This window comes from Gnatocerus cornutus, chromosome 6, assembly GCF_029298725.1.
Source record: "Gnatocerus cornutus isolate USDA-ARS CGAHR chromosome 6, icGnaCorn1.1, whole genome shotgun sequence".
Classification (NCBI taxonomy): domain Eukaryota; kingdom Metazoa; phylum Arthropoda; class Insecta; order Coleoptera; family Tenebrionidae; genus Gnatocerus; species Gnatocerus cornutus.
The window spans coordinates 17,289,711-17,312,839 of NC_142238.1; the positions used below are offsets into that span (position 1 = coordinate 17,289,711).

Genomic DNA, 23,129 nt, shown 5'->3' on the forward strand with positions numbered 1-23,129 from the left:
TCTCAAAAGCCCAAAATTCAATAGTCGATTTTTTGCCTTTAAGCCTAAAAGGTTCTACTCCTCATTTATTTTGAATACCGCATTTCAAGGTCATAATTTGTGACAGTTGTGGAGCTTTACGACAAATTTAAGAGGATTTATGTATTGAAAACAATCACGAACAGGTCTTTGGGTGTTCCAGTACTCGTTTATGTTCAATTCAATGGATAAATCTTCTCAAATTTGCCGTAGAGCTCCACAATTTTCACAAATTATGACCTTGAAATGCGGTATTTAAAATAAATGAGGAGTAACTTGTAAAAGGACTAATGTGAGATGAATTGAAGTTCGACTGTAATTTTATGATGACAACTGTGTTGTTGCAGGCAACCAACAATACATCTTTTGTGGCGGTGTGTGACGGTCTTTGTGGTGTCAAAATGAATGCAATGAGCTAAGTTCACACACGTTCTCTCCATATGTAGACAATTTATGACAGATGAATGTTGTGACAATTCCATAAAAAATAAATTTTTGTGTTGGCATTTTTCTGTATTGAAGGTGAGTCTGCTTTTATCTCCCAGTTGAAATGTCGTAACCTCAATTTAATGTCACAGGCGATGTTGCCGTTCCTGCAGATTATTTTCACAAGTCAGTCTAAAATTTGATCAGATTGCAACGAAATGGAGAACTTATCTGCAAATATTGAACTAGATTGGATCGACCATACCAACAGCAGTTGGTCATTGAAAGACTGTGATAATGTTGCCAATAGAGATCTAGTGCAGTCAATGTATGACCAGCTAATACAAAATAAGGAAGTTAGATTGATTCCAACTACTTTATCTCTGTTTAATGATGTACAAATACTTCCAAATTTTCAATACGACAGCGCGTCTACTTCTGAATTGATTCATTACGTTGAAACACTTTTATTGTCACAATTAGATTTGGCTAAGAGTGTTTGTTCTTCAAGTCAGTTTTCTGTTATTTTGAAACAAAGGCTTTTGATATTGAGACGAATTTTCCATGCTTTAACTGCAAAGTATCATTCTGAGGAGAAAAACGAGCACTCTGTTAACGAAAATAACAATTCAAATGTACTGTGTAGAGAGACAGTATCAGGGTCACAAGCACTTCTAGAAATTGGGGTGAAAACAGGCTTGAGCTTGTTGTTTTCACTGCTTAGACAAAACTGGCAAGTTAGCGATATTTTAAAAGTTCCTTCACTCTGCAATTCTGTACTTGAAACTTCATTTGATTTATTACAAAAACTCCCCCACTTGTGTCTTGCAAATGATGCCCAACTCACGAGTTTGGGGATCAGTAGTCTGGAGCAAGTTTCCGATTTTTTGAAAGATTCAGTGCTGCATTCCCCTAACGCTGACTCACATGGGAAATTATTATCATGCAAGTTACTCCTAGCACTCGCGCTGCAACGTGGATCTCTTAGATATTTATTAGACTGGATTGAAACGGCTTTGGAAGCCTCCTGCAAAACGGAAGAAGCAATTTCAGACATATTTTTTAAAACTGCTGTTCTGCAACTTGAAAGTGGAAAATACAAGATGAAGTCAGATGTGTGGAAAAACAACACAGCTTCAGATGTCACGATCTATGAATCTGCAATTAGCTTAATGGAAATTTTAACTAGCATGGCTATAGACTTTGGGGGGGTTTGCTCAGCTGTTGAATCCACAAGTTCAGACTCTGAGTTTGGGGTGTACGAAAAGAGCGATGTTTTCGTTTGGGGGAGCAACTCGTCGCACCAGTTAGCGGAGGACAATCAAGAAAAAATTTTAATGCCGGTCAAATCAAAGATGTTTACGCAGGTTCAACAGGTACTTCTTCTTTTTTTAAACTTGAGAGATTTTGATTGCCGTTTTTAGGTCGAAGCGGGACAATATTGCACATTTGCCGTCCACTGGGACGGCTCAGTGAGCGCTTGTGGCAAAGGAAGTTACGGTCGTCTAGGCTTGGGCGAATCCTCAAATCAAAGCTTACCGAAACGCATCCTTCTGGACTCAATCGTCAAGAAACTCTCCAGTTCTAAAGGTAGCGACGGCCACACTTTAGCATTAGCTGAAAATGGTGTCGTCTACTCCTGGGGTGATGGTGACTACGGAAAATTAGGCCACGGAAATTGCGCCACTCACAAACAACCCGAACGGATCTGCGGCCCTTTTATGGGTAAAACAATCAAGTACATCAACGCTGGGTATCGTCACAGTGCTGCTGTGACCGATGACGGGAAACTGTACACTTGGGGGGAAGGAGACCATGGTCGTCTCGGCCACGGGGATAGCAATGGTCGTTATATTCCTACACAAGTGGCAGGGTTGTCTGATGTAGGTTCTGTGGCTTGTGGTAGCTCGCACACTTTGGTTGTATCAAGAGATGGCAAAACAGTTTGGTCTTTTGGCTTAGGCGAACACGGGAAGTTAGGAACTGGAGAATTGGGGAAAGTGTACAGACCTCAGGTCATCCTAGCTTTGCAGAGTTTGACAATACAAAAGGTGTGCGCGGGGACGTCCTTTTCCATGGCTTTAACTTCTTCAGGAGAAGTGAGTTTTTCACGATGAAAAAAAAAAGTTTATGACTGTTTTACTACTTTCGTAGGTGTATACTTGGGGCAGCGGTGCGATTTTAGGACACGGTTCTGCTGACGCTTTCTACTATTTACCACTTTTCGTAGAAGACTTGGCGTCCCACAGAATTATAGACATTTCAGCTGGAGATAATCATTGCTTGGCTCTTACGGATGAATACGAAGTTTTTGCATGGGGAACAAACAGTATGGGGCAGTGCGGCCAAGGTCACATGTGTAGCCCCATCACACGACCTCTTAAAGTCATAGGATTAGAAGGAGTCAACATTAGACAAATAAGCGCAGGTTAGCCTCTATTTAATCCACGTCACACTCTATAGCTTTTGGTTTCAGGCACGTCTCACTCTATAGCGTGGACATCAGTTCCTGTAGAAAACCACCACATGACCAAACACAAACCATTTTGCTTGGATTTACACGAAAAAACCTTTGAACTCCTCAAGAGATTCCTAGAGAAATACTCCGCTAGTTTTACTTACGAAGCGCCTCCACCACCCTTTAAAACAACAGCCGAACATCACCGTTTTGTTTTGTTGACTCTAAAGCTTTTGTGTACTCATTTGAGTCTTTGCATGAGCGGCAACTTGGGCGAAAACATACTTAGCAAGCACACGAAACAACTAAGGACTCTGTTATTTAGATTGGTGGATATTAAAACGCCACCCGAAATTCATTCAACTCTGATCGAATTGATAAATGTCGGAGCTTCGTTACTTTTACCTCAGCTTCAAGAAAGAGTCGAGTTTGTCCACGAACACCTTTCACAAGAGAATAATTTATCAGAAGGCCAACAGATGCTTCTTAACATTGTTTTGAGTAGTTTGGAAGATCCTGGACAAGTCGCGGCGTTGTTGCGTCAACGAAGTCCACCAGAGACTCACAAACAAAAACCGTTTTTGATTGGGACGCTCATGTACACGTTGTTGCAGTCGTTCAGTAAAATTACGGTGAGTAGAATTGTCTGCCTTTTTATTTACTGTGATGGTCCGTTGTAGGAAGACACCTTAGACAGCATAAAAACGTACATGGAAGTAAAACCGACTTCTGAGTGGAAAAACGAAGTGAACTCTCGAAGCCTCCACTTGCAAAAGTTACTGAGTTCCTTACAAAATCACCTTTTAGCCCACATCGTCGTCAAAGTAAAATACTCCAATTCCAACGATGCGTACGATATTTTAAGCACACACCTAAATCAATTATTCCCTTTGATAGTAAAAGTTTTGAATAAATCGGCGGAAATTTTGGAACAGTATCCACCTAGTCTCGAGTTGCTTTACAACGTCCTTTTGGATTCAGTCGCAGGATCTATGTTCTTAAAACTACTCAGTTCGCTTCTTTTAATGTCTGTAAACTACGTCAGAAATGTCCTTCCAGAGCTCTTGAAGATCTTAGTTCCTTTAGATCGCTTTAACAAACTTCTACCCACGGATATAATGAATGATTTCAGCACAGTTTCATCAAGTAAGTCTTAAGGTAGTCCCACCATTGTCTTTATTGTAGTTTTTAGGATCTGAGACCCCAACTTTGGCTCAGTTAGCTGACCAGTCGTGGATATGGATAATCGACTTGCAGCGGACATGTTCGTTACTAATTGGTCAGTGTATGGGAGGTCTTCTTCTGGGCGAACACTTCACTTTAGAAGAAATGTACAGTAAGCATTGGTTGAACACAGAGCTGTTTTCTTACGGTGTTATAAACGAAGATATCGATGTACAAACCGTCATAGATTTATCACACACGGCTTCTTTGAATCTACGAGACGCTTTAGTGATCAGCTTGGAAAATTTAAATCCAACAGTACAAAACTACTGTAAAATGGCGTTTAAACTGCCGTACCAATACGACGAAGCGTGTGCTGTTGAAACGAATTTGTATGAAGAGACAGATTATCACCAACCCTTTGATAACTACCAATTTGAACTGTGGGATAGCGACGGAAAACTCGCAGATACTGTGGTTCAGTGCTTTCTTATCACTTTACTCAAACAAACTGGATTGATTAGAGAATCTCCTAAACATCCCGCGTTCAAAGAGATTTATAAATTCACTTTTAAGTTGAGACAAAAGTTGGTTAACTACATCTGTTTTTACTATGAAAACGAAAGCGAGAAGAACGAAGCGAGCGATTTCCAGGAGAGTCAAGACGACGAACAACGATTTATTAACACTTGCAGGAGCATTCTTCAAAGGTGTTTGTTTCTTCTGATTTATGTCAAGGGTTTGGAGTTAGACTTCTCAGACGAGGCTAGCTCAGATGAGGACGTTGATACTGACAAATCTTACACAGACTCTTACAATCACAAGAGTAACAATAGTTTTAAAAAGTTCACGAAGATGTGTTCTTTCTGTTTGAACTTCGTATGCAACGAACCTGCTGAAAAACTCCCGTTTGTTTCCAAAGGAAACACGAAAAATGGTTGGTGTACTGATCCTGGAATTTTATTTAAAGCGTTGATTGCGCAAAAAACGCGCGCCCGCAACAGACTCGACAGCCTTGAATATCTGCATAAGTTGATAATCGATAAGAAACCTTCGCCCACAGTTGCTAACATTATTTACCCACAGTTATTATCAGGTTTCTTCGGGTTCTGCAATTTTAAATCAGAGGATTTTCCAACATATTTGCGTCACTACCTGGATCACATTCAAGCGTCACCCGTGAAGTTACAGCAAGATATTAGAAACAACATGCACAAAATCTACGAAATTCTAATAAAGTCGTTACAACAACAAATCAGTGGAAGCTCCGATAATAAACAGTTGATATTAACGACTCTTTTTACACTAACAGCGAAGTACGAGCCTGTTGATTTGAATTTTGTGATTACTAACAATTTATTGTCGTCGTTGATGTTGCTGAATGATGATGATGCTAATAAGACTGATATACTCAACGTTTCTGTTACAAGACTGATTAGAATTCTTGCCTTGTGTGCTTGCATCCATTCGAAAAAAATTGACCTGGCTACGTTACAGAGCATTATAGATAAGTTATATGAGCAACTGGCTGCTATAGTTGACTGCCGGGATGAAATAACAGGGTCTAGTTTATTGTCTCAGTGTGATAAAGCCTTTGGAGACTTTTTGTTGTTTGTTAGAATCATTTCGTCTAGTAAGTTGACGAAAGTATTGTTGGCTTCGAAAAAGTGGATTTATGCGTTGTTGTCAGTTTTGGATACTTCGGACTTGAGTTTGACATACTCGGTACAGTTAAAGTTGCTCAGACCCAAGATGTTGGTGCTGCAAATACTACAGAATATTTTACCGGCGTTGCATTCAAAGTGGATTCCAGCAGAATTAAAGAAGTATGTTGTAAATAAGTTATTTTTACAAATGGGGAAAGAGCTGTGGAAAGAAACAAACAATGAATCATTTCCCGAACGATTAGTGGAAACAGAGTTAACACAAAATGATTTTCTTGATAAAGAGGAAGAAGAAAACATCCCAGTACACGATATGGGTTTTGACATGGATAAATGTTACAACTGCATTATTGAAAGTAACTTGACTCTTGTTCATGGTTCTGGAGGCCGCGGCTACGGCTTAGGCCTCCAATCTATCCGCTCTGGATGTTACCAATGGAAAATACTGATTGTTAAAGAGAACCGTGGCAACGAAGGAACCTGTATTGGAGTCTCCAGATATCCAGTGAAAGATTTTAGTCATAGATCCACGAGTGACATGTGGTTGTATCGAGCCTACAGTGGTAGTCTTTACCATTGTGGTGAAAGAGACACGAGTTTTCAGTGTTATACTCAAGGAGATTATATCACTGTGGTTTTGGATATGGATGCGAAAACTTTAAGTTTTGGAAAAAACGGCGAAGAACCAAGAGTGGCGTTTGAAAATATCGAAGCATCAGAACTGTATCCCTGCGTCATGTTCTACAGCACGAATCCTGGAGAGAAGGTGAAAATAACTGACATGAAGGTGAGAACGGTGGATTTGGGACAAACATACAATTAAAAAGTTGCAGGTTCACAGTACACAAAGGGATTTGTTGCCGGGAGAGCCGAATTTAGCACCTTTACCGGCGGTTTTAACCGAGGGCTACATTAGCCTAATCAGGAAGCTTCACTGTTCTAACGTTTGGACTAATGAGGTAAAATATTACTCTTACACAAATTGTCACTAATTCTATTATTTTAGGTCAATACAGTGATCGTGGATCGCTTAAACTGCATAGAAGACTTATTCACGAAGCTCAAAGTCCACAACACCGACGAACTCCAAAGAACCGCCGTTGGAAATAACCGTGAAATATTCCTGAAAGTCAACGAAGTCTGTTTGCGAGTTTGGCCAGCGCTGGTTGTAATCGGAGGTAAAAACTTTCTTTTTTTTTCGTTCGAGGTTTGATTGTTTTTCTTAGGTTTTGACCGTGGACTGAAAATCGGTGGTTACTGCAAACATAAAAGCACAGGTCGGCGAGCCATCGTCTTAGGAATACTAAAAAAAGGCATAACTACAGTTAACGTTCAATGGGAGTCAGATGGCGGCGTTGCGGACGTTGCCATTTCGAGTCTGGAATATATAGAACCCACCCAATTCAATAATAATAAATTTAACGGTTTAACACCGAATCTACTCTTGCAAGTGGCACGTCTCTCTGGTATCACCGATGAGTTACCGTTCCCTTCTTGCAATTTAACGCAAGAAGAGAAAGAGTTGTTGAATGAAGAGACACAACCAAGTAAAACAGATCCTTTGCGAACAAGTTCGGACTCATTTCTACACAATCATTGCTCGTGCTCGGGCCGACAGTCGGGCCCCAGAACTATCGATTCTTTGACAGATGAAATGGTGACGAGTATTCTAGGAGAAGGTAAAAGAATCAGCGTTGAGAAAATCGTCGGTTCGCAAAGCGAAGCAAACCTATTAGATGACAAAATTAAACAAAAGGTCAACAACACTGAGATTAAACTCTTGGAGAAGAAGCTTCTTTACGTTGAAGGCAACTGCGTACAGATCGCTTTTCTTCAATTCAGTGCTTTGAAAGCTCTTGGTCTCTTCCTGACTTCGAACCTGTTCGCTGAGCTTTTTTTGGTTGATAACAACATGAAAGAGTTCGCAAGAGACGAAAAAACTCTGAAACAAATCATGTTATCGTTGGTGGAGAAAGGCACTCAACAGTGTAAACTGAAGAATGTTGTCACAACCGCGGAATTTGAACGTGTTCAGAGCATTCTTCACTTAAGTTTAATTAAAGCCGTAACGAATGAGAACATTAATAAAGGCACGAAACTCGAAGTACATGAAGAAGCATCGGCGGTTTTGCTTGAACCTTCTACTTCACAAGCGCCTTCTACCTCTACGAAACCAATAAGATTGTTAAACCAAACAGTGGAACCACCTCTTTCATTTCTGGAGCCTTTGACACTCTACCCTTCTTACAAACCAGAATTGTTTGCTACTTGTAGTCGTTCTCCACTGTGCGATGGTAGTACCCACATCCTTCCAGAGTTGTTTCCTTATTGTAATGCGGATGCTGATGATAACATGATGCGTCGCTCGTATCCTCCAATCGCAAGTCATTTACTTGAAATGGGTTTTCAACTTTCTCATATTCTAACTGCGATTAGAGAGACTAAAAGTTCGGGAGAATTCAACGCCCAAACTGTTAACACTTTGGCTGTATGGATGTTGGAACATCCACAACTTGATTCGAGTTCTGAAGATCAAAACTCCAACAGACGCAGAGAGACGAGGCATATTCAAGAGTTTTTGAGACAACGAACCATCGATTGCTGCGAAAGTAATCGCACGGAGAGAAGAAATATTCCGTTGAACATAAGACGAGAAATGTCATTTGATGATCATCTTAATCCAACGCCTTATATCCAGAACTGGAGCCCCAGGCAACAAATTCGTGAAGAGATACAGCAAGTTATTCGTGATACCGCAACTTCTTCGGAGGACTCCGTCTCCAGTTATGTTGATGTAAGATTTAGCTTGTTTCTTCAACAAAAAATTATGTTTGTGTGGTAGATTCAACGCTCCTGTGCGATATGTCCGTATTGTGATCACTTGTCCCCAAATATTAGAGGTCACGTGGAGTATTACCATCCCGGATGTGGGATTCCCTGGGCATCCACTTCTTGCGGGAGCATCTCAGGAAATTACTACGTTTTGTGTCAGAGTTGCAAACGAAAATACGTCAAAAGAAATTACACAGCGAATCAACTACAGTCTCAAGCTCCTGATATTATTTTCGATGAACACGGTAAGAAATACAATGTTAGAAAACAAATAAACGAGATTCTTGTTTTCAGATGGCACCGAAACCGACATTCAATCAATCAAATTCGTGATGCCGTTATCTGAAGACATGCCCCAAATTGAGTCATACTTGGGCTTCAGCGAGGGCGAGTTTAATCTCGAAACAATTCCTTTCGCCCACTTAGACCCTCTCGGAACCGCATCAACCCCTCGAATTAACAAAGAAATGGAAAACAAATCCGATATTGAAACTCGCTTGATCGGGAAACAAGCTCAAGCTTTCGACACGTCGTATAGCAGGATTTTGGCCCTGAAACATCTAACTACGTCCATCCACATCTTACTTTCAAGATCGATTGTTCTTAACGTCTTACATTTACTCGCAATGAGTGCAAACTACGTCACTTTGATGAATCGTTTAGAAATGATCGGACTTTCAGACATTCGCAAAGTCGTTCGTTTGATGACTTTAACAGCTTTAAATCGAGTCGAATTGTTTGGTGTCCAAGATTCCGATAACTTTATAAACTTTCAACTATCTAAAGATTTCACGTGTTTAGGAAGCAATCTTTCAGCTGAAGTCAAATCCTGTTTGAATCATCTAAGTGTGAGTATTGCTGCTTTGGCTCAGAATGATGTTATGTCGTCAAAAATGGTTGTTAATCTTTGTACGAAAGATCTTATCATGTCGGCTATTGGTGTAACAGTGCCGAAACCGGCGTTTGCAGTGACTCAAGCTTTGGTTAATATTTTATCGACCCACGGTGGGTGCTCGTTGTTGGATCTTCCCAAAGAAGAAGTGTCCTCTCCTTTAAATGACCCCACATCTTTACAACCCTTAACTTTGGTCAACGCCTTATCCGCCTATGTGCTTTCATCTCGTGTCGATTCAGAAAATCGCGAATGGGCCGCTGAACAACTCTTCAAATCTGTCGCCAGCAAAATCCAAATGCTTTCCGGGGCAAATTCCGAACAAGTCAACTTCGCGGATTTAACAGGTTTCTTACCGAAGACAAACTTGGAGTATTTTGACGCTCATGATAACAGAATTTCAACGTTAGCTTGGAACGACAAAAATAAGACTCTTGCTTCTGCTGGTTATGATGCGACTGTTAGATTTTGGGTGTTTGAGTCTAAAACTCAGTTGATACTAGACTCCACACTTGTATTTCACATGTCTAAAGACTGTTTCGGGGATGAGCTGCAGGGGAAATTAATCGGACATTTGAAGTGGTCGCCGGATGGTGATTTCATAGCTGCTGCTATGGATCATGTTATTAATATCTGGCCCTTGAAGAGGTGTGATGTGCTCGCGTATTACGAAGACTGGTTTATTGAAGATCAGAAAGAATTCGTGACCGCTATGACTTGGCCAAAAGTCAAACTAAATGTAGCAGATATTGAAGAATTCCTTCTTGTCGGGAAGATCGATGGTTCAGTTAATTTGATTTCGCTAACGGGACAGAACGTGCAAGTGGAGACTCTGATCAACTCTGTTTCGAATTGTGGTTAGTTTTTATTTGATAAACTAAACACTTGATACAAGTTCTTGATTTTCCAGCTGTTGTTAAAGTGGACTGGAACACCGCAAACCAGCCGTTCGCCGTCGGCTACATTGATGGTACCCTCAAACTCGGGTGGATCCATCAAAATAGTAACGTTATAACCATCAAGGCGCACGAAAAAAGCATGTCCGGCTTAGAATGGGACCCTAAAGGTACGACTCTCGCTACCATCTCTTCAGACCTTTCGTGTAAACTGTGGCGAGAAAGCGAAGGACAGTTGACTCTACTCCACAACTTGCCCCAACCGTACGAGCCTGTAAGCTTAAAGTGGTCGCCACTGATCGGCGAAAGTAAAACTCCACTTCTTCTTATTATTGGTACTTCTTTTGGTACTGTTTGTGCCTGGCGTTTCTCTTCAAATGACCACGAAAACGTGATGCCAGAACTAATGATGCATGCCCAAGGCCATGCCTGTAACGCTGTTACTGCCCTATCAATCCAAACCAACGGGTTACTTCTAGCGAGTGGCTGTCCTAATGGAATTTTAAATATTTGGTCCTTACATGATGGAAGTTTGGTTCAAACGATCGTAGGGAGTGGCGGTGTAAATCATTATGGCTTGTTATGGTGCAGCACGTTTGATTATCTAGCTGTCGCATTTTTAAGATCAAAAAGCATCGGATTGGTGCAATATGGTGTCAAGAATCTATCAGAGTCTATTGCGCTTTGCACAGCGCGGTGCTCTCTTCTTAAAAAAGCAGTCAAAGGCTTGAAAACTGCTCCGTTTTTCAAAAGCTTGATTTTGCATCTACCTAAGATCATCGCAGACCAACACAATGTGGAGAAATTACCAGTGCAAACCGGCATCCAATTAACGCACACTTCATATTTAAAAAGCTTGACGTCGTTGGCGATTTTGTTAGAACTCGACAACGTTATGTGTTACAAACTCAAACCATTTAACGCCAAAAATGAACAAGAAGTCCTCCCAGAAATGCAATGGTTTCAAAACTTCAGTCTGGGAGCTCAAATTGCAGATGGTCTGATCAAACGAACAAACCTTCCAGACAGAGTCATCATCTTATCACAAGTCTTGGATAAAACACTCAAACCACCCGCTATTCAAAACTGTTTCTGGACCATAAAACAAGACGAACAAATCATGCAGTGGGTTTCCCAAAGACCACAAGACTGGCAAATTGGGGGTAAATGCAAAGCCTACATGTGGGGCTCCGATCGCCATGGACAGTTGGCAGAACTGGGTTATAGCGCATCTGTACCAGCTCAAGTTGATTCTTTCTCGGTAGCGAGAAAAATCGTTTGTGGTCAAAACTGTACCTTTGTGATCCAGTCTGATGGTACGGTTCTAGCTTGTGGTGAAGGTAGCTACGGACGCTTAGGACAAGGAAATTCCGATGATTTACACTCTTTAAGTGTAATATCGAGCTTACAAGGTTTTGTGATCACGGATTTGGCAACATCAGTAGGTTCCGATGGGCACAGTCTAGCCCTGGCAGAAAGTGGCGAGGTCTTTTCATGGGGTGATGGTGACTACGGAAAATTAGGACATGGGAATCCTGATCGGCAAAGACGACCCAGACAAATCGAAGCTTTACAAAACGAACAGGTCGTACAGGTCGCGTGTGGGTTCAAACACAGTGCTGTTGTGACCAATGATGGTAAATTATTCACTTTTGGTAATGGTGACTATGGAAAATTAGGACTCGGGTCTACTGCCAATAAAAAACTACCAGAAAGGGTCGTAGCTCTGGAGGGATATAAAATCGGACAAGTAGCTTGTGGGTTAAATCACACAGCTTGCGTTTCAAGCGATGGGACGACAGTTTGGACTTTCGGTGAAGGAGATTATGGAAAACTAGGATTGGGATACGCAACCATGAAACTGATTCCTTATAAAGTAGAAACACTGAGCAACGTCGGTATTAAAAAAGTCGGTTGTGGTACTCACTTAACTGTGTTTTTAACCAAAGATGGTAAAGTTCTTGTCTGTGGTATCGATCGAGTACCATGGCAGACTCTGCTAAGAGAGCGCTCGGACTACAAACCCCAACCCATGACATCATTGTCTGACTACACTGTTGAAGACTTTGCAATTGGCACAGAGCATGTCTTATTTTTAACAGCTTGTGGAAAAGTTTTTGGTTGGGGTATGAACAGCGAGGGGCAACTAGGTTTACCTCATGTCTCACTAGTACGAGAACCCGAAATCATAACTGAGTTGTCTGACAAAGGAATCAAGCAGATCTCTACTGGAAGAACGCACAGTGCGGCTTGGAGTGCTCCTCCTTTACCACAAAGAGTCCCCGGAGTCACCAGATCGTTAACTTTCGGACTACCAGCAAAAATTCCGGAGCAATTCGAACACTTACAAGGAGTAGCAATCCTATCGATTCAAGCTCGATTGAAATTCCTCCACAACTTCTCGGATAAGTTGTATTCGTGTTGGCCTTTAATGCCTCTGAGTAATCAACAGAGTGATATGCAGCTACCACCTCTCGAAGGGTTGATTTCGCCAAGGTTAAGACCGCTGTTAGCCCCACGAGTTTACACGCTACCTTTTGTGCGCTGCATCGGGAAGACTATGGTTCAAGGAAAAAACTACGGGCCCCAGATCATCGTCAAACGAATAAACCAAGAAGGTAATCGAGTAGTTTGAAATATCAGTTTTGAAATTCTAATTTGCAGGTCGCAAGTGCAAGCCTATCTTCATTCAAGTGGCTAAACAAGTTGTGGATATCAAACCGCAGGATTTGAGACTTCCTTCTAGAGCTTGGAAGGTTAAATTAGTGGGAGAAGGCGCCGATGACGCTGGTGGTGTTTTCGACGACACTATTACAGAGATGTGTCAAGAAATAACTTCTGGTACAGTACCCCTGTTGGTTCCTACGCCTAACGCTTTAAACGAAGAAGGATACAATAGGGACAGATACTTGTTAAATTCTCAGTTGAATGATCAGCAACATGTTTCGTGGTTCAAGTTTCTAGGTACTGGTTCTTTCTATGATGGCGTTTTGTTAATTTGTTTTTTTAGGTATTTTATTCGGCGTGGCTATTCGTACCAGGAAACCTCTGGCTATACCCTTGGCCCCCAAGATGTGGAAACTAATAGTTGGTGAATCGGTTACCATTGAAGATCTAGAAGAAGTCGACTGCATGTATGTACAAAGTCTGCGCAGTATTAGAGATATCCATCTCTCGGGAGTTACTGAGGATAATTTTCACGACGTTATACCTTTAGAGTGTTTCGAAGGTACCAGCTGTACAGGAAAAGTATGATCTTGCTATTCAAATTTTCAGTTTGTACAGCAAAGTTTTTAGATTGTACCCATTGTCCACGGTGGTCGCAGTATTCCTCTAACTTTTCAAAACCGAGCTCAATACTTTGAGCAAGCCATCAAGTTTAGATTACAAGAGTTTGACTTACAAATTGCTTGCATTCGCGAAGGAATGGCTGGTATTGTACCTGTCCCACTTTTGTCACTGATGACGGCTGACTATTTGGAACAATTGGTTTGCGGAATGTCGCACATATCTATTCCGATTTTAAAGAAGATAATAAGATATAGAGAACTCGACGAAAACCACCAGTTGGTCCAGTGGTTATGGAATATTCTGGAGAACTTCACGGACGCTGAAAGAGTATTGTTTATGAGATTTGTGTCTGGACGGTCGAGATTGCCGGCTAATCTGGCCGATCTTTCACAGAGATTCCAAGTAATTTCAGTTATCCAAGTTGTTTGTTTAATTTGACATTTTTATTTTAGGTGATGAAGGTTGATAAAGCCGTGAACGGACTACCAACAGCCCAAACGTGCTTCTTTCAACTGCGCTTACCATCTTACACGTCTCAGGAAATAATGGCAGAAAGATTACGTTATGCGATCAACAATTGTCGGTCCATTGACATGGACAATTATATGTTAGCTAGAAATACCGATCAAGGTATCGCTTCAGATGAGGAGTATTAACAGAATTTATTTGAAAAGTTAAGTTTGTTTCGTACGTGTGTATAAAATACATGAGTGAAACGTTATTTTTTATTAACACCATAACATGTGAATACTGATTAAGTAGAAAGTGTATGTTTTCTAGAAATCCAGACTAAGAAACTTTACAGCATCACAATTTCCCGTGTAGAATGGTAATTTCCGTTATTTTTTAGTCGATGCTCAATGATCGGAAAGAACCTTGCATGCCAAATAATTGTTTCCCGTTCTGATTTTCAAGAGGTCTTCTCGACTCGTCGACTTTCCATCGCGTTTCATCAGCAAAGTAATCCTTCAGGCTTAGAACTTTTTCCACCCATTCTCGTTTTATGTCTTTTAGTTTTCCCACACTTCCTCCGTACTCCACAGGTAATACATCACGTGAAATGTAATCATACAATGTTTCCGAGTTCGGAAGGTGAAAGTGTATCTAAAATAGTCATTAAGGCAAATTTCTAACAATAGAAGCAGTCAATTACCACAGATGCGACCTCGCTTTTCATGAATGGTTTCAATAGAGCGAGACAACGATCCAAGAATGATGGGATATTGAGAACATGGATCTGTTTTAATTTAATTGGATGCGCTTCCTGAAACCAATTAATTGATTGCATGCAAAGACGTGGAAAAATTATACTTGGGTGTAAATCATGTATTTTTTTAACACCGGTAAGACAATTTTGGTTAAATGTCTTAGAGAGAATCCCTCCATGTCAAAAATTGGAACTTCTCCACTATGGAACTGTTTTTCTTTCACAATTCTAGTGTCAGCCATCATGAAGAACGTTTTTAACGAGTCAACAAAATTATACTTGTCCGGGTCTGGATCGGCTAATCTGTAGATAAACAACTTGTAATTTTCTTTGGTGGGTTTCGGCAAAGGAACCAAATCTCTAAAAACATTCATTAGTACAAACCCACAGTTCTAGCAACGTACTACATAATCTTGAACATTTCTTGAATGCAAGGGTCTGTGGGATCTCGATTTCCGAAAATTTCAGGGGCTTGAGATCGTATCGTGAAAAACAAATCTATTAAATGTTTACTTTGCTCGAGGCTGTAGTTGCATGTGTGTAAAAATCGCAAAAGTAGTACATCATCTAAAACATCTGAAATGATACGTGTTTGAAAATTAAAAATTCTTACCGATATTTTGGGGGAGGTGGGGCTGTTTGGCGAGCCATTCTCGGATTTTCGCCAGGTCTTCTTTGTGAGTTTCCCAAGCGTGTGGAGGCATTGTCAACACAGATTTAACTATGATAGATGTTGGTGAAGATACCGTCACCTGGTTGTGGTGCGCCCCACTTTCTCAACAACTTTCTAGCGACTGTAATTATGGGGATCCTTTTTTGCATGTTGGCGGTAATTGTCTGTTTGCATTCAGGAAATTTTTTTCTATGATGTAAACGGTATAGGAAATCCTCTTTTTTTTAATTGATTGTTTTATTTATTGTTGAACCTTTTTTGCGCAACTTTTGAAAATCGAATTTCGCTCAATTTAGTGACGTCATGACACGTCACTGTCTGTCAAAGGTCAAAAGTTTGTCAAAATCATGTCCTGAGGATAATGTCAATCCAAAACTTATCTGTCTTGAAAAGAGTAAATAATTCAAATCTCTGCAATGTAGCCTGGTTCGTTAGATTTTTCTCCCGAAAAACCAAAAACTCAGAAGGCCCGTATGTGACAATAAGATCCAGACGCCCCAAAAACAGTAAGTAAATATCAAACGTAAAATTTGTAATGATGTAATATTGTTCCCTTGTTAGATGAGAGCAGACTTGCTCGTTTGGACCCTAATTTCGAACTCCTGGCACCTTCAGTAGGGTTTCCATTCATTTTGCCTGGAAATGTAGGAATGGCTTGGTATGACACCAACACAACAGTGCAGTCTCCTAATGAGTTTCACATGGAACAGATTGATGAGGTAGATAGCTCTTTTTGGGGCCCAATTTAAACCCCCTTGCTTTAGGCGACAAGTCCTGCCACTGGAGACATAATTTGTAGGATCCAAACCTGTCCTACAGTTTTACGTCAAAGTGTGAGTGATCTCTTCCCATATCGCGATTTTGAAAGCAATGAATTGTCTGTCGTCACAATTTCATTGAAGCCAAATTTAAAACTACTAAGGAAGAACAAAGAACTCGAGACGGAGCGCATGGCGCAGACTGTAGGTATCTTCTAATGACCTTCAGAATATTTAATTCATTATTTTTCAGTTTGTGATCACTGCCAAAGGTGTCTGTGATAAGTTGCGGCAAGGGGGGTATTGGGCTGATTTTATAAACCCTTTTTCTGGACGGCCCTACTTATATCCAGTAGCAGGAGATAAACTTTATGAAGCAGATGAAAAATTTAGATGCTTAGATTTTCAGATATTTGACATACAAAACTGTAGAATTGTTTCAAATGAACAGAACTCAATTGGTAGGAGGTTTGTAGGTAAGAATGTCTTTTACTTATAGCGACTTTGACTAACACTTTTTTACAGGGAGTCTATTTACCAATGCCCCTTCAAAGAAAAACCATTTGAATGAAATTTTTCAACAGTTTTAGATGAAATGCAAATTATTTATTTTGTGTGACGGCAATAAAGACGCAATTACTGTATTTCCTAATTCTATGATAAGATTGATTAGATAAGATGAATATTTCGGTATTCGAATTCAAAAATTCATAAAATAATCTAATAAGTATGTAACCAATTATACTCGTATTCTCACGACGTATGTCGTAGCTCACAGCTGTCACCAGGAAACATTTTTAATTTTATTGGTTATGTTTTTCAGAGATTGTTTTCACTAAAATCTGACGCCAAAAAACAAATTAAATATGTTAGGTGTTCGTGTTAACGCCTTCAGTGAAAATGGACTGGGAGAGCCCGAACAGGACGCAAATTCAGCTCTAACAGAGCTCGACAAAGGTTAGTTTTGCCGGATTTTTTTCCAACCTAACAATTCAAATTTTAAGGTCTAAGATCCGGAAAAGTTGGAGAACAATGCGAAGCCATAGTTCGCTTCCCTAAACTTTTTGAAAAGTATCCATTTCCAATATTAATCAACGCGTCTTTACTAAAACTGGCGGATGTTTTTAGAATGGGGTAAGACTCAGCTCCCTCACCTTTTAAATAATTGTAATAATGTTATTGTAGAAACAATTTTTTGCGCCTCTGCGTGTTACGCGTATGCCAACAAAGCGAAAAACATCTTGATAAAATCTCAAGCGTTGATGAGTTTGTTAGGAGAATATACAGTGTGATTCATAGTAACGACCCAGTTGCACGAGCTGTAACATTAAGAACTTTCGGTGCAGTTGCTGCAATTATTCCAGAACGTCAGCAAGTTCATCACAGTATTAGAAGTAGCTTAGATTCACATGATAACGTAGAAGTTGAAGCTGCCATTTGTGCTGCAATTCAGTTTGCAGCCCAGTCAAAGTAAGACATCTTTAACTGTGAGTTTGGTATAAATACTCTATTGTAGAACTTTTGCCGTGAGCATGTGCAATAAAGTCTCGGACATGATCCAAGGCCAATCAACTCCAGCCAGCATGAAATTACAATTAATTCCAATTCTACAGTACATGCATCATGACACTAACACGGCGGCAATGGTTAGAAGTTTGTGTATGGATCTTTTGCCCAGTTATCCTGCCCAAGATTTTGTGTTAGTTACTTTAAACACTCTTACACAGCTTGCAGCGGCGACTTTGGTGGATGTTCCTAGCCAGGTATGATAAAAAAGGGAGGACATCATAATCATTATCACTTTAGGTCAATTTACTTTTGAAGTATCTGAGAAATGACCCAAGAGGAGAAGTGAAATCAAAATGTTTACAGTTCTTGTACAAGTTGGCGAAGCCGGGGGCTCACTTGTGGCCTCCTGGCGCTATTGACAATATTATAGACTTTGCTTTGAACGCCCACAAACCAAAAGTGTTGATGTTGGCGTTGGGTGAGTTAACCCGGCGCATCCACCATTTTTAACAACTAAAAAATCTTTTTAGGTGTTATACAAGTTCTTACAGAGTCTCCAAGAATGTGTCATGATTACCGCGACAGTAATTCGAAGTTGCGGGAATTATGTACCAAACATTGCTATTCACCTCAAACTAACGTTGCAGTTCAAGCTATTCAAATCCTCACGCAAATTTTGTGCTATTGGTAACTGTTTTCGTAAAATGTGCCATTTTCTCATCGCAGTTTTTTAGTTACAAAGAGAAACTCGAAACTGAAGGTGCCGACGAAGTAATTTCCTCGCTGGAGACACTAATTCTTCTGTTAACATTTTCGAGCGATAAACATCCAGAACAATTGAAATTGGCCTTAAAATGCGCTGTCAGACTATGCGAAGCAAAAAAAGAACACAGTGAAACCTTCGTGGAGCTTTTGGGAACCAAACTGAACAACATAAACAGTAAAATCGCATACGATACAAAAACCAAAGTTCATTTTTTTTGCTTTCAGATTTAGATCACTGCACTATTGTAATTTGTGAAACTTTGGGTGCCATCGGTGGTCTAAAACCCGACACTCTTTTACCTTTACTCGGTGATATTCTCAGTCTGCTTCACGCTTTATCACAACTGGAATGTTCAAACAATGAACAGATTCTGATTAAAATCATGTTGTGTACGCTGGTTTTCCAAAGCATGTCTGACTATGCTTGGAACGAAGAGACTGAAGATGCCATAAATTCCGTCGTCGACAACAATAACAATTTATGGGCAAACTACTGCATTTCTAGGGCTGCAGTTAGGTATGGCCACCATAAAATAGCCCATAGGATATTCACCCAGTTGACGGAGCAAGTAAGCTCGGAACATTTTCATTTTTGGTTGGTATGTCTAAAGGAGATGTCAGAAGCCGAGTCGCACTTACTACAGTGTGAGGACAGTTTGGTCCAAAGACTGGAGAAGGGAATTATACATTACAACAAAGCCATCGCTGCTCTTAAAGCGGCTAGTACTCCTTCTCACAATCTTCAGTTTCAAGCCGAGTACATGCGAATACGCACCGAGTTCTTACAATGTTTAATCCAGTTAATTTATACTTGTAACACCCTCTGTATTGTACCGCCCCCGGCAATCGCCGCCACCATCGTACAAAACACGCGAGACGAATATCAAAGACACGGTTACATTACGAATCAATTGAGGAAGTGTGTCAAAGAGTTTAAAAACTGTGGAGATCTCTACTGGAAGCTGTATCAAACAGCTTTTGATGCGGACCCCGCCACGCTTGAAAACATGCAAATGTGAGTTAAGTTAGCGTCAATTTTATTTTTTTACTGTTTTTCGTAGATTGCAACAAATGTGCGTGCTTGTGGAACAAGGAGTTGAAAGCGTTTGCGTAAGCGGCGCGAAAATCAGAGACGAACCTGTGGAATTTGGAGCTGAAAATATCAGGCTGGAATCTCAACAGTTATTGAAGGCTTGCGGGAATGCGTTGAAGATAGCGCGGGCTATAGTGGAGGATTCGACGATAAACACAATCACGCATCGGGTATGTTCATCGTTTTTATCCACATGAAATGACTAATGTGATTTTCAGCACGTTGAACTGATCAAGAATATCGCAGAGGTTTTAGCAAACGCCTCTATACCAATTCCGCGCTACTTCTTCCAAGTTTTGCAGTCGACCAGCGTGAAATTAGCTATTTCACCCCAGCCCCGTGTCATGGGTGAGTTTATCAGTGTTCAAGCAAATTCGCAACTCGCTGTGAAAGTAGAGGGTGTAATTCAACACGGAATGAAACCGGGTTTGTTCAGGAAAATAGAAGAAGTGATAGTCACAGTGACGTCGCAAATTCAGAACAACAGCAAGAGCAAAGATGTCGATAAAGTAAAGCTCGTTTTATTTTCTTCTTGCCTATATCTTTATTGTTTTAGAACTTGGAGCAAAGTTCGGTGTTAACCCAGGCGGTAACGCCCCACAAGGATTTTTTTACAGCTCAGTTTTTGCTAGCATTCCCGAAAGGTGGTCAATACTTGTTAGTGGTTGAAGCGTCTGTTGTTGATGAGGAAAGTAATACTTGGAAAACGGGACCGAGATCTACTCTGACTGTTAAAGTTCCAGAGGAGGCTAAATTAACACCGATCACGATTCCAGGGATGGCATCTAATGCGAATGTGTATGTTGTGTTTTGGGTTGTAACTTTTTGGTCACTGCTTGTTTTAGGATACTGATGACGGAGGATAACCTTTTTATCAGACCACATCAAAAGAAGTAATAGAAAATAAATTTTATTCACTTTATAACAATATTTCAATTAAATCAAATGGGGCCCACCCGAATTTCCGCATCATCTAAAGGTTCCATATCAAGATTCCTCAGATAAATGACATTTTTAAATTGACCACTCCTGCCTCCACTCTTGCTAACCAAAGCTATGTCAGTTATGGTCATGTCGCGACTGACCCCCTTGCACATATCGTAAACGGTTAAGGCAGCGATGCTGACCGCCGTGAGAGCCTCCATTTCTACTCCAGTTTTCCCTTCACAACGCACAGTGGCTTCAAGTTCAATTTGTTGTTTTTCATTGTTGAGCTGAACATTAACTCCCACCTTCGTCAGTTCGAGATTATGACACAAAGGAATGAGTTCGGATGTTTTCTTGGCCCCCATAATCCCTGCTAGTTGTGCTACGGTCAAGACGTCGCCTTTCTTAGCAAGAACTTGCTTGAGTAACTCCGTCGTTTCTTGATTGATGCGGACGATTCCACACGCTGTTGCTGTACGAACGGTTGAGTTTTTGGGGGTGACATCTACCATGGACGCTTTACCTTCTTGGTCAACGTGGCTGATTTTTTCGGTTGAAAATGGTCTTAGTGAGGTCAAGAGAGTCGAAGGACGGGACAGGAATGGAAGACTTTTGGTCTGAGGAAGAGAAAAGTTTGCGAGGTTGGAAAAATGAAGATGGTGATGAACTGAAACACAAAACAGACATCAGTGCGACTAACATGGAAGAAAGAAGTGCTGAAGCTTCAGGTAATTAATAAAAATCGATCGTGGTCAAGCGCTCAAAACTTAAGCATTTTGCTGGCTTTTGGTGTAATAACAAATAAATGGATGGCCTTCATTACATGTAATGTGACAAAAAAAGGGCTGAATGACTTGAAAAACACTCTTTTTAAACAAACGATAATTACCTTCCTTTTAAAAATTCTATTTTATCATTTTAGCCACCAATAAGAATCATTGGACGATTTTCCATTTCAGAAAGATTCATCATGCCTGTAATAAGTACTTTTATGCAGAAATATGTTAAAGCAGATCCAGCATGCACCACGTTAGATTGACATTACAGTTATTAATTACCTGCATGTTGCTTCTTCTTTCTCTTCACCGCCGAGTTAATCAAAGCAATTAAGTCATCTTCACTACAACCGCTTCTTAGGGCGTCCCGCAAAGAAACTTCAGTGTTTCCAAAAAGACAAACTTTTAGATTACCATCAGCTGTGATTCTTAGTCTATTACAAGATCCACAGAAGTGTTCAGTCATTGATGTTATGAAACCTACTTGCCCTTGATGACCTGGAACTTTCCAAGCCTATGCAAGCATAAAATGGTATCAAATAAAATGCTAACGTACTTTAGAAGTGTCGTTTGGTCCGTTTTCTAGAGAGTGAAAATTCGGAAATTTCTCTTTGATTGTGTTTACCATATTTTGATATGGTACTAATTTAGTTAGGTCCCATTTGTTGCCAGTGAAAGGCATGTACTCAATGAATCTTACATCCACATTTCTGTCTTTAGTGAAGTGGACAAAGTCCAATATTTCGTTGTCGTTAAAGCCTGGATAATCTCAGTTAACAAAAATTAAGAATGTTTTTCTATTTACCTTTCATAACAACGCAGTTAATTTTAACGGGATCGTATCCCAGCTGTAAAGCCAAGTCAATCCCCATCATGGCTCGCTCCCAACCATTTCGCCTCGTTATAAATTCGAATTTATCACGTTTTAAAGAATCCAAACTAATATTAAGTACGTCTAAGCCAGCCCTTTGTAAGCTTACCAGCTGTCGTGTTAATGTTAAGCCGTTGGTGGTCATTGCGACGCTTTCCACTCCCTTAATACTTTTTAGACTTTCTATTATAGTAACGAGATCTCGTCGAACCGTGGGTTCACCCCCTGTCAGTCTAATTTTTTTCACTCCTTCGTTAACAAACAAACGAGCTAGATGCACGATTTCGTCTGTTGTAAGGATTTTATCACTATGTGATAATTTCACTCCCTCTTCAGGCATACAATACTGACCTACATGAAATTAGGTCATGATGGAAATTACCATGATCTCCATACTTACATCGTAAATTGCAGCGTTCAGTTAGTGATATTCTCAGATATGTGTGATTTCTTCCAAATAGATCTACCAATGGACTTTGTGCTAGTTCATTGACCTAGATGACGTTTTAAAAAAATGTGATAACACTTAACAATTCTTACCTTAATACTTTTGTTTTGGACAGAGAACTGGCGAAAACTGTTTCTCACACAAATTTTCACCTGTCGAAACATTTTTGCTGCTTGATGCTGAAAATGCACTAAATCTTAGGTTATCAGCCTCTTGCTTTTAACTTATAAGATAACACTTATCATTAACTTATAAATTGTGAAAGTAAACATCATTAAAGACTGATTTGACCTTCACGTAGAAAAATAGTTTGTTTAGATTACCTCTACTTTGATTATGGGTTATCAAAACAAATTAGTTGTTTTAAAATTGTTATTATTAACCTTACACAGACCACATGACCCCCTTACCCTAATCAGGAACTGGAAAAAGCGGTTTGACGTAAATGTTGCTCCGAAAAA

The 23,129-nt window shown here is 40.2% G+C and overlaps 5 protein-coding genes across 7 annotated transcripts; 3 read left to right on the forward strand and 2 right to left on the reverse strand.

Moving 5' to 3' along the window:
- Positions 1 to 427: 427 nt before the first annotated feature.
- On the forward strand, positions 428 to 14,362 carry LOC148173503 (putative E3 ubiquitin-protein ligase HERC1). Its single transcript, XM_088038176.1, has 17 exons — positions 428 to 540; positions 597 to 1,820; positions 1,869 to 2,543; positions 2,599 to 2,872; positions 2,921 to 3,534; positions 3,583 to 4,048; positions 4,095 to 6,517; positions 6,564 to 6,689; positions 6,737 to 6,908; positions 6,957 to 8,524; positions 8,573 to 8,807; positions 8,857 to 10,311; positions 10,365 to 12,968; positions 13,015 to 13,314; positions 13,361 to 13,599; positions 13,648 to 14,043; positions 14,094 to 14,362. The coding sequence occupies exons 2-17, from the start codon at positions 663 to 665 to the stop codon at positions 14,295 to 14,297; spliced, it is 12,909 nt and encodes a 4,302-aa protein (XP_087894302.1). The 5' UTR covers positions 428 to 540; positions 597 to 662; the 3' UTR covers positions 14,298 to 14,362.
- A 40-nt stretch (positions 14,363 to 14,402) lies between these two features.
- On the reverse strand, positions 14,403 to 15,607 carry LOC148173504 (alpha-tocopherol transfer protein-like). Its single transcript, XM_088038186.1, has 5 exons — positions 15,462 to 15,607; positions 15,256 to 15,415; positions 14,953 to 15,208; positions 14,795 to 14,905; positions 14,403 to 14,745 (listed from the first exon to the last, which is right to left on the reverse strand). The coding sequence occupies exons 1-5, from the start codon at positions 15,550 to 15,552 to the stop codon at positions 14,488 to 14,490; spliced, it is 876 nt and encodes a 291-aa protein (XP_087894312.1). The 5' UTR covers positions 15,553 to 15,607; the 3' UTR covers positions 14,403 to 14,487.
- Positions 15,608 to 15,818: 211 nt separating this feature from the next.
- LOC148173505 (methylmalonic aciduria and homocystinuria type D homolog, mitochondrial-like) lies at positions 15,819 to 16,923 on the forward strand. Its single transcript, XM_088038187.1, has 5 exons — positions 15,819 to 16,027; positions 16,083 to 16,240; positions 16,286 to 16,483; positions 16,533 to 16,755; positions 16,805 to 16,923. The coding sequence occupies exons 1-5, from the start codon at positions 15,883 to 15,885 to the stop codon at positions 16,867 to 16,869; spliced, it is 789 nt and encodes a 262-aa protein (XP_087894313.1). The 5' UTR covers positions 15,819 to 15,882; the 3' UTR covers positions 16,870 to 16,923.
- Positions 16,922 to 20,583, forward strand: defl (Integrator complex subunit 7). Its single transcript, XM_088038178.1, has 13 exons — positions 16,922 to 17,006; positions 17,103 to 17,236; positions 17,284 to 17,413; positions 17,465 to 17,749; positions 17,796 to 18,042; positions 18,086 to 18,266; positions 18,319 to 18,475; positions 18,523 to 18,728; positions 18,779 to 19,568; positions 19,615 to 19,816; positions 19,865 to 20,155; positions 20,203 to 20,444; positions 20,492 to 20,583. The coding sequence occupies exons 2-13, from the start codon at positions 17,146 to 17,148 to the stop codon at positions 20,541 to 20,543; spliced, it is 2,874 nt and encodes a 957-aa protein (XP_087894304.1). The 5' UTR covers positions 16,922 to 17,006; positions 17,103 to 17,145; the 3' UTR covers positions 20,544 to 20,583.
- On the reverse strand, positions 20,541 to 23,100 carry Mocs1 (Molybdenum cofactor synthesis 1). 3 transcript variants are annotated; one of them, XM_088038182.1, is made up of 7 exons: positions 23,079 to 23,100; positions 22,761 to 22,847; positions 22,621 to 22,714; positions 22,155 to 22,571; positions 21,906 to 22,108; positions 21,632 to 21,863; positions 20,541 to 21,240 (listed from the first exon to the last, which is right to left on the reverse strand). In XM_088038182.1, exons 2-7 carry the CDS (start codon positions 22,830 to 22,832, stop codon positions 20,588 to 20,590), a joined length of 1,671 nt encoding a protein of 556 aa, XP_087894308.1. In that variant the 5' UTR covers positions 22,833 to 22,847; positions 23,079 to 23,100; the 3' UTR covers positions 20,541 to 20,587. The 3 variants fall into 3 exon arrangements, with proteins under 3 accessions (XP_087894308.1, XP_087894309.1, XP_087894310.1); XM_088038183.1 differs by lacking the exon at positions 23,079 to 23,100 and adding an exon at positions 22,992 to 23,010; XM_088038184.1 differs by lacking the exon at positions 23,079 to 23,100 and adding an exon at positions 21,463 to 21,547 and having other exon boundaries at positions 21,165 to 21,240; positions 22,761 to 22,964.
- Between the last annotated feature and the right edge of the window lie 29 nt (positions 23,101 to 23,129).

Excerpts from the sequence above, each read along its gene's own strand:
- LOC148173503 (XM_088038176.1), top strand. The coding sequence starts at position 663 with ATGGAGAACTTATCTGCAAATATTGAACTAGATTGGATCGACCATACC. Across the intron at positions 4,049-4,094 it reads TTTCAGCACAGTTTCATCAA|GATCTGAGACCCCAACTTTG; the intron begins GTAAGTCTTAAG and ends TGTAGTTTTTAG. Across the intron at positions 14,044-14,093 it reads ATCTTTCACAGAGATTCCAA|GTGATGAAGGTTGATAAAGC; the intron begins GTAATTTCAGTT and ends TTTTTATTTTAG.
- LOC148173504 (XM_088038186.1), bottom strand. The coding sequence starts at position 15,552 with ATGCCTCCACACGCTTGGGAAACTCACAAAGAAGACCTGGCGAAAATC. Across the intron at positions 15,416-15,461 it reads CCACCTCCCCCAAAATATCG|ATGATGTACTACTTTTGCGA; the intron begins GTAAGAATTTTT and ends CAGATGTTTTAG. Across the intron at positions 14,906-14,952 it reads AATACATGATTTACACCCAA|GAAGCGCATCCAATTAAATT; the intron begins GTATAATTTTTC and ends AATTGGTTTCAG.
- LOC148173505 (XM_088038187.1), top strand. The coding sequence starts at position 15,883 with ATGTCAATCCAAAACTTATCTGTCTTGAAAAGAGTAAATAATTCAAAT. Across the intron at positions 16,241-16,285 it reads ACATGGAACAGATTGATGAG|GCGACAAGTCCTGCCACTGG; the intron begins GTAGATAGCTCT and ends CCCTTGCTTTAG. Across the intron at positions 16,756-16,804 it reads AATTGGTAGGAGGTTTGTAG|GGAGTCTATTTACCAATGCC; the intron begins GTAAGAATGTCT and ends ACTTTTTTACAG.
- defl (XM_088038178.1), top strand. The coding sequence starts at position 17,146 with ATGTTAGGTGTTCGTGTTAACGCCTTCAGTGAAAATGGACTGGGAGAG. Across the intron at positions 17,750-17,795 it reads CAGTTTGCAGCCCAGTCAAA|AACTTTTGCCGTGAGCATGT; the intron begins GTAAGACATCTT and ends ACTCTATTGTAG. Across the intron at positions 20,445-20,491 it reads ATGGCATCTAATGCGAATGT|GATACTGATGACGGAGGATA; the intron begins GTATGTTGTGTT and ends TGCTTGTTTTAG.
- Mocs1 (XM_088038182.1), bottom strand. The coding sequence starts at position 22,832 with ATGTTTCGACAGGTGAAAATTTGTGTGAGAAACAGTTTTCGCCAGTTC. Across the intron at positions 22,572-22,620 it reads TGAACGCTGCAATTTACGAT|GTCAGTATTGTATGCCTGAA; the intron begins GTAAGTATGGAG and ends AATTTCATGTAG. Across the intron at positions 21,864-21,905 it reads GACCAAACGACACTTCTAAA|GCTTGGAAAGTTCCAGGTCA; the intron begins GTACGTTAGCAT and ends ATGCTTGCATAG.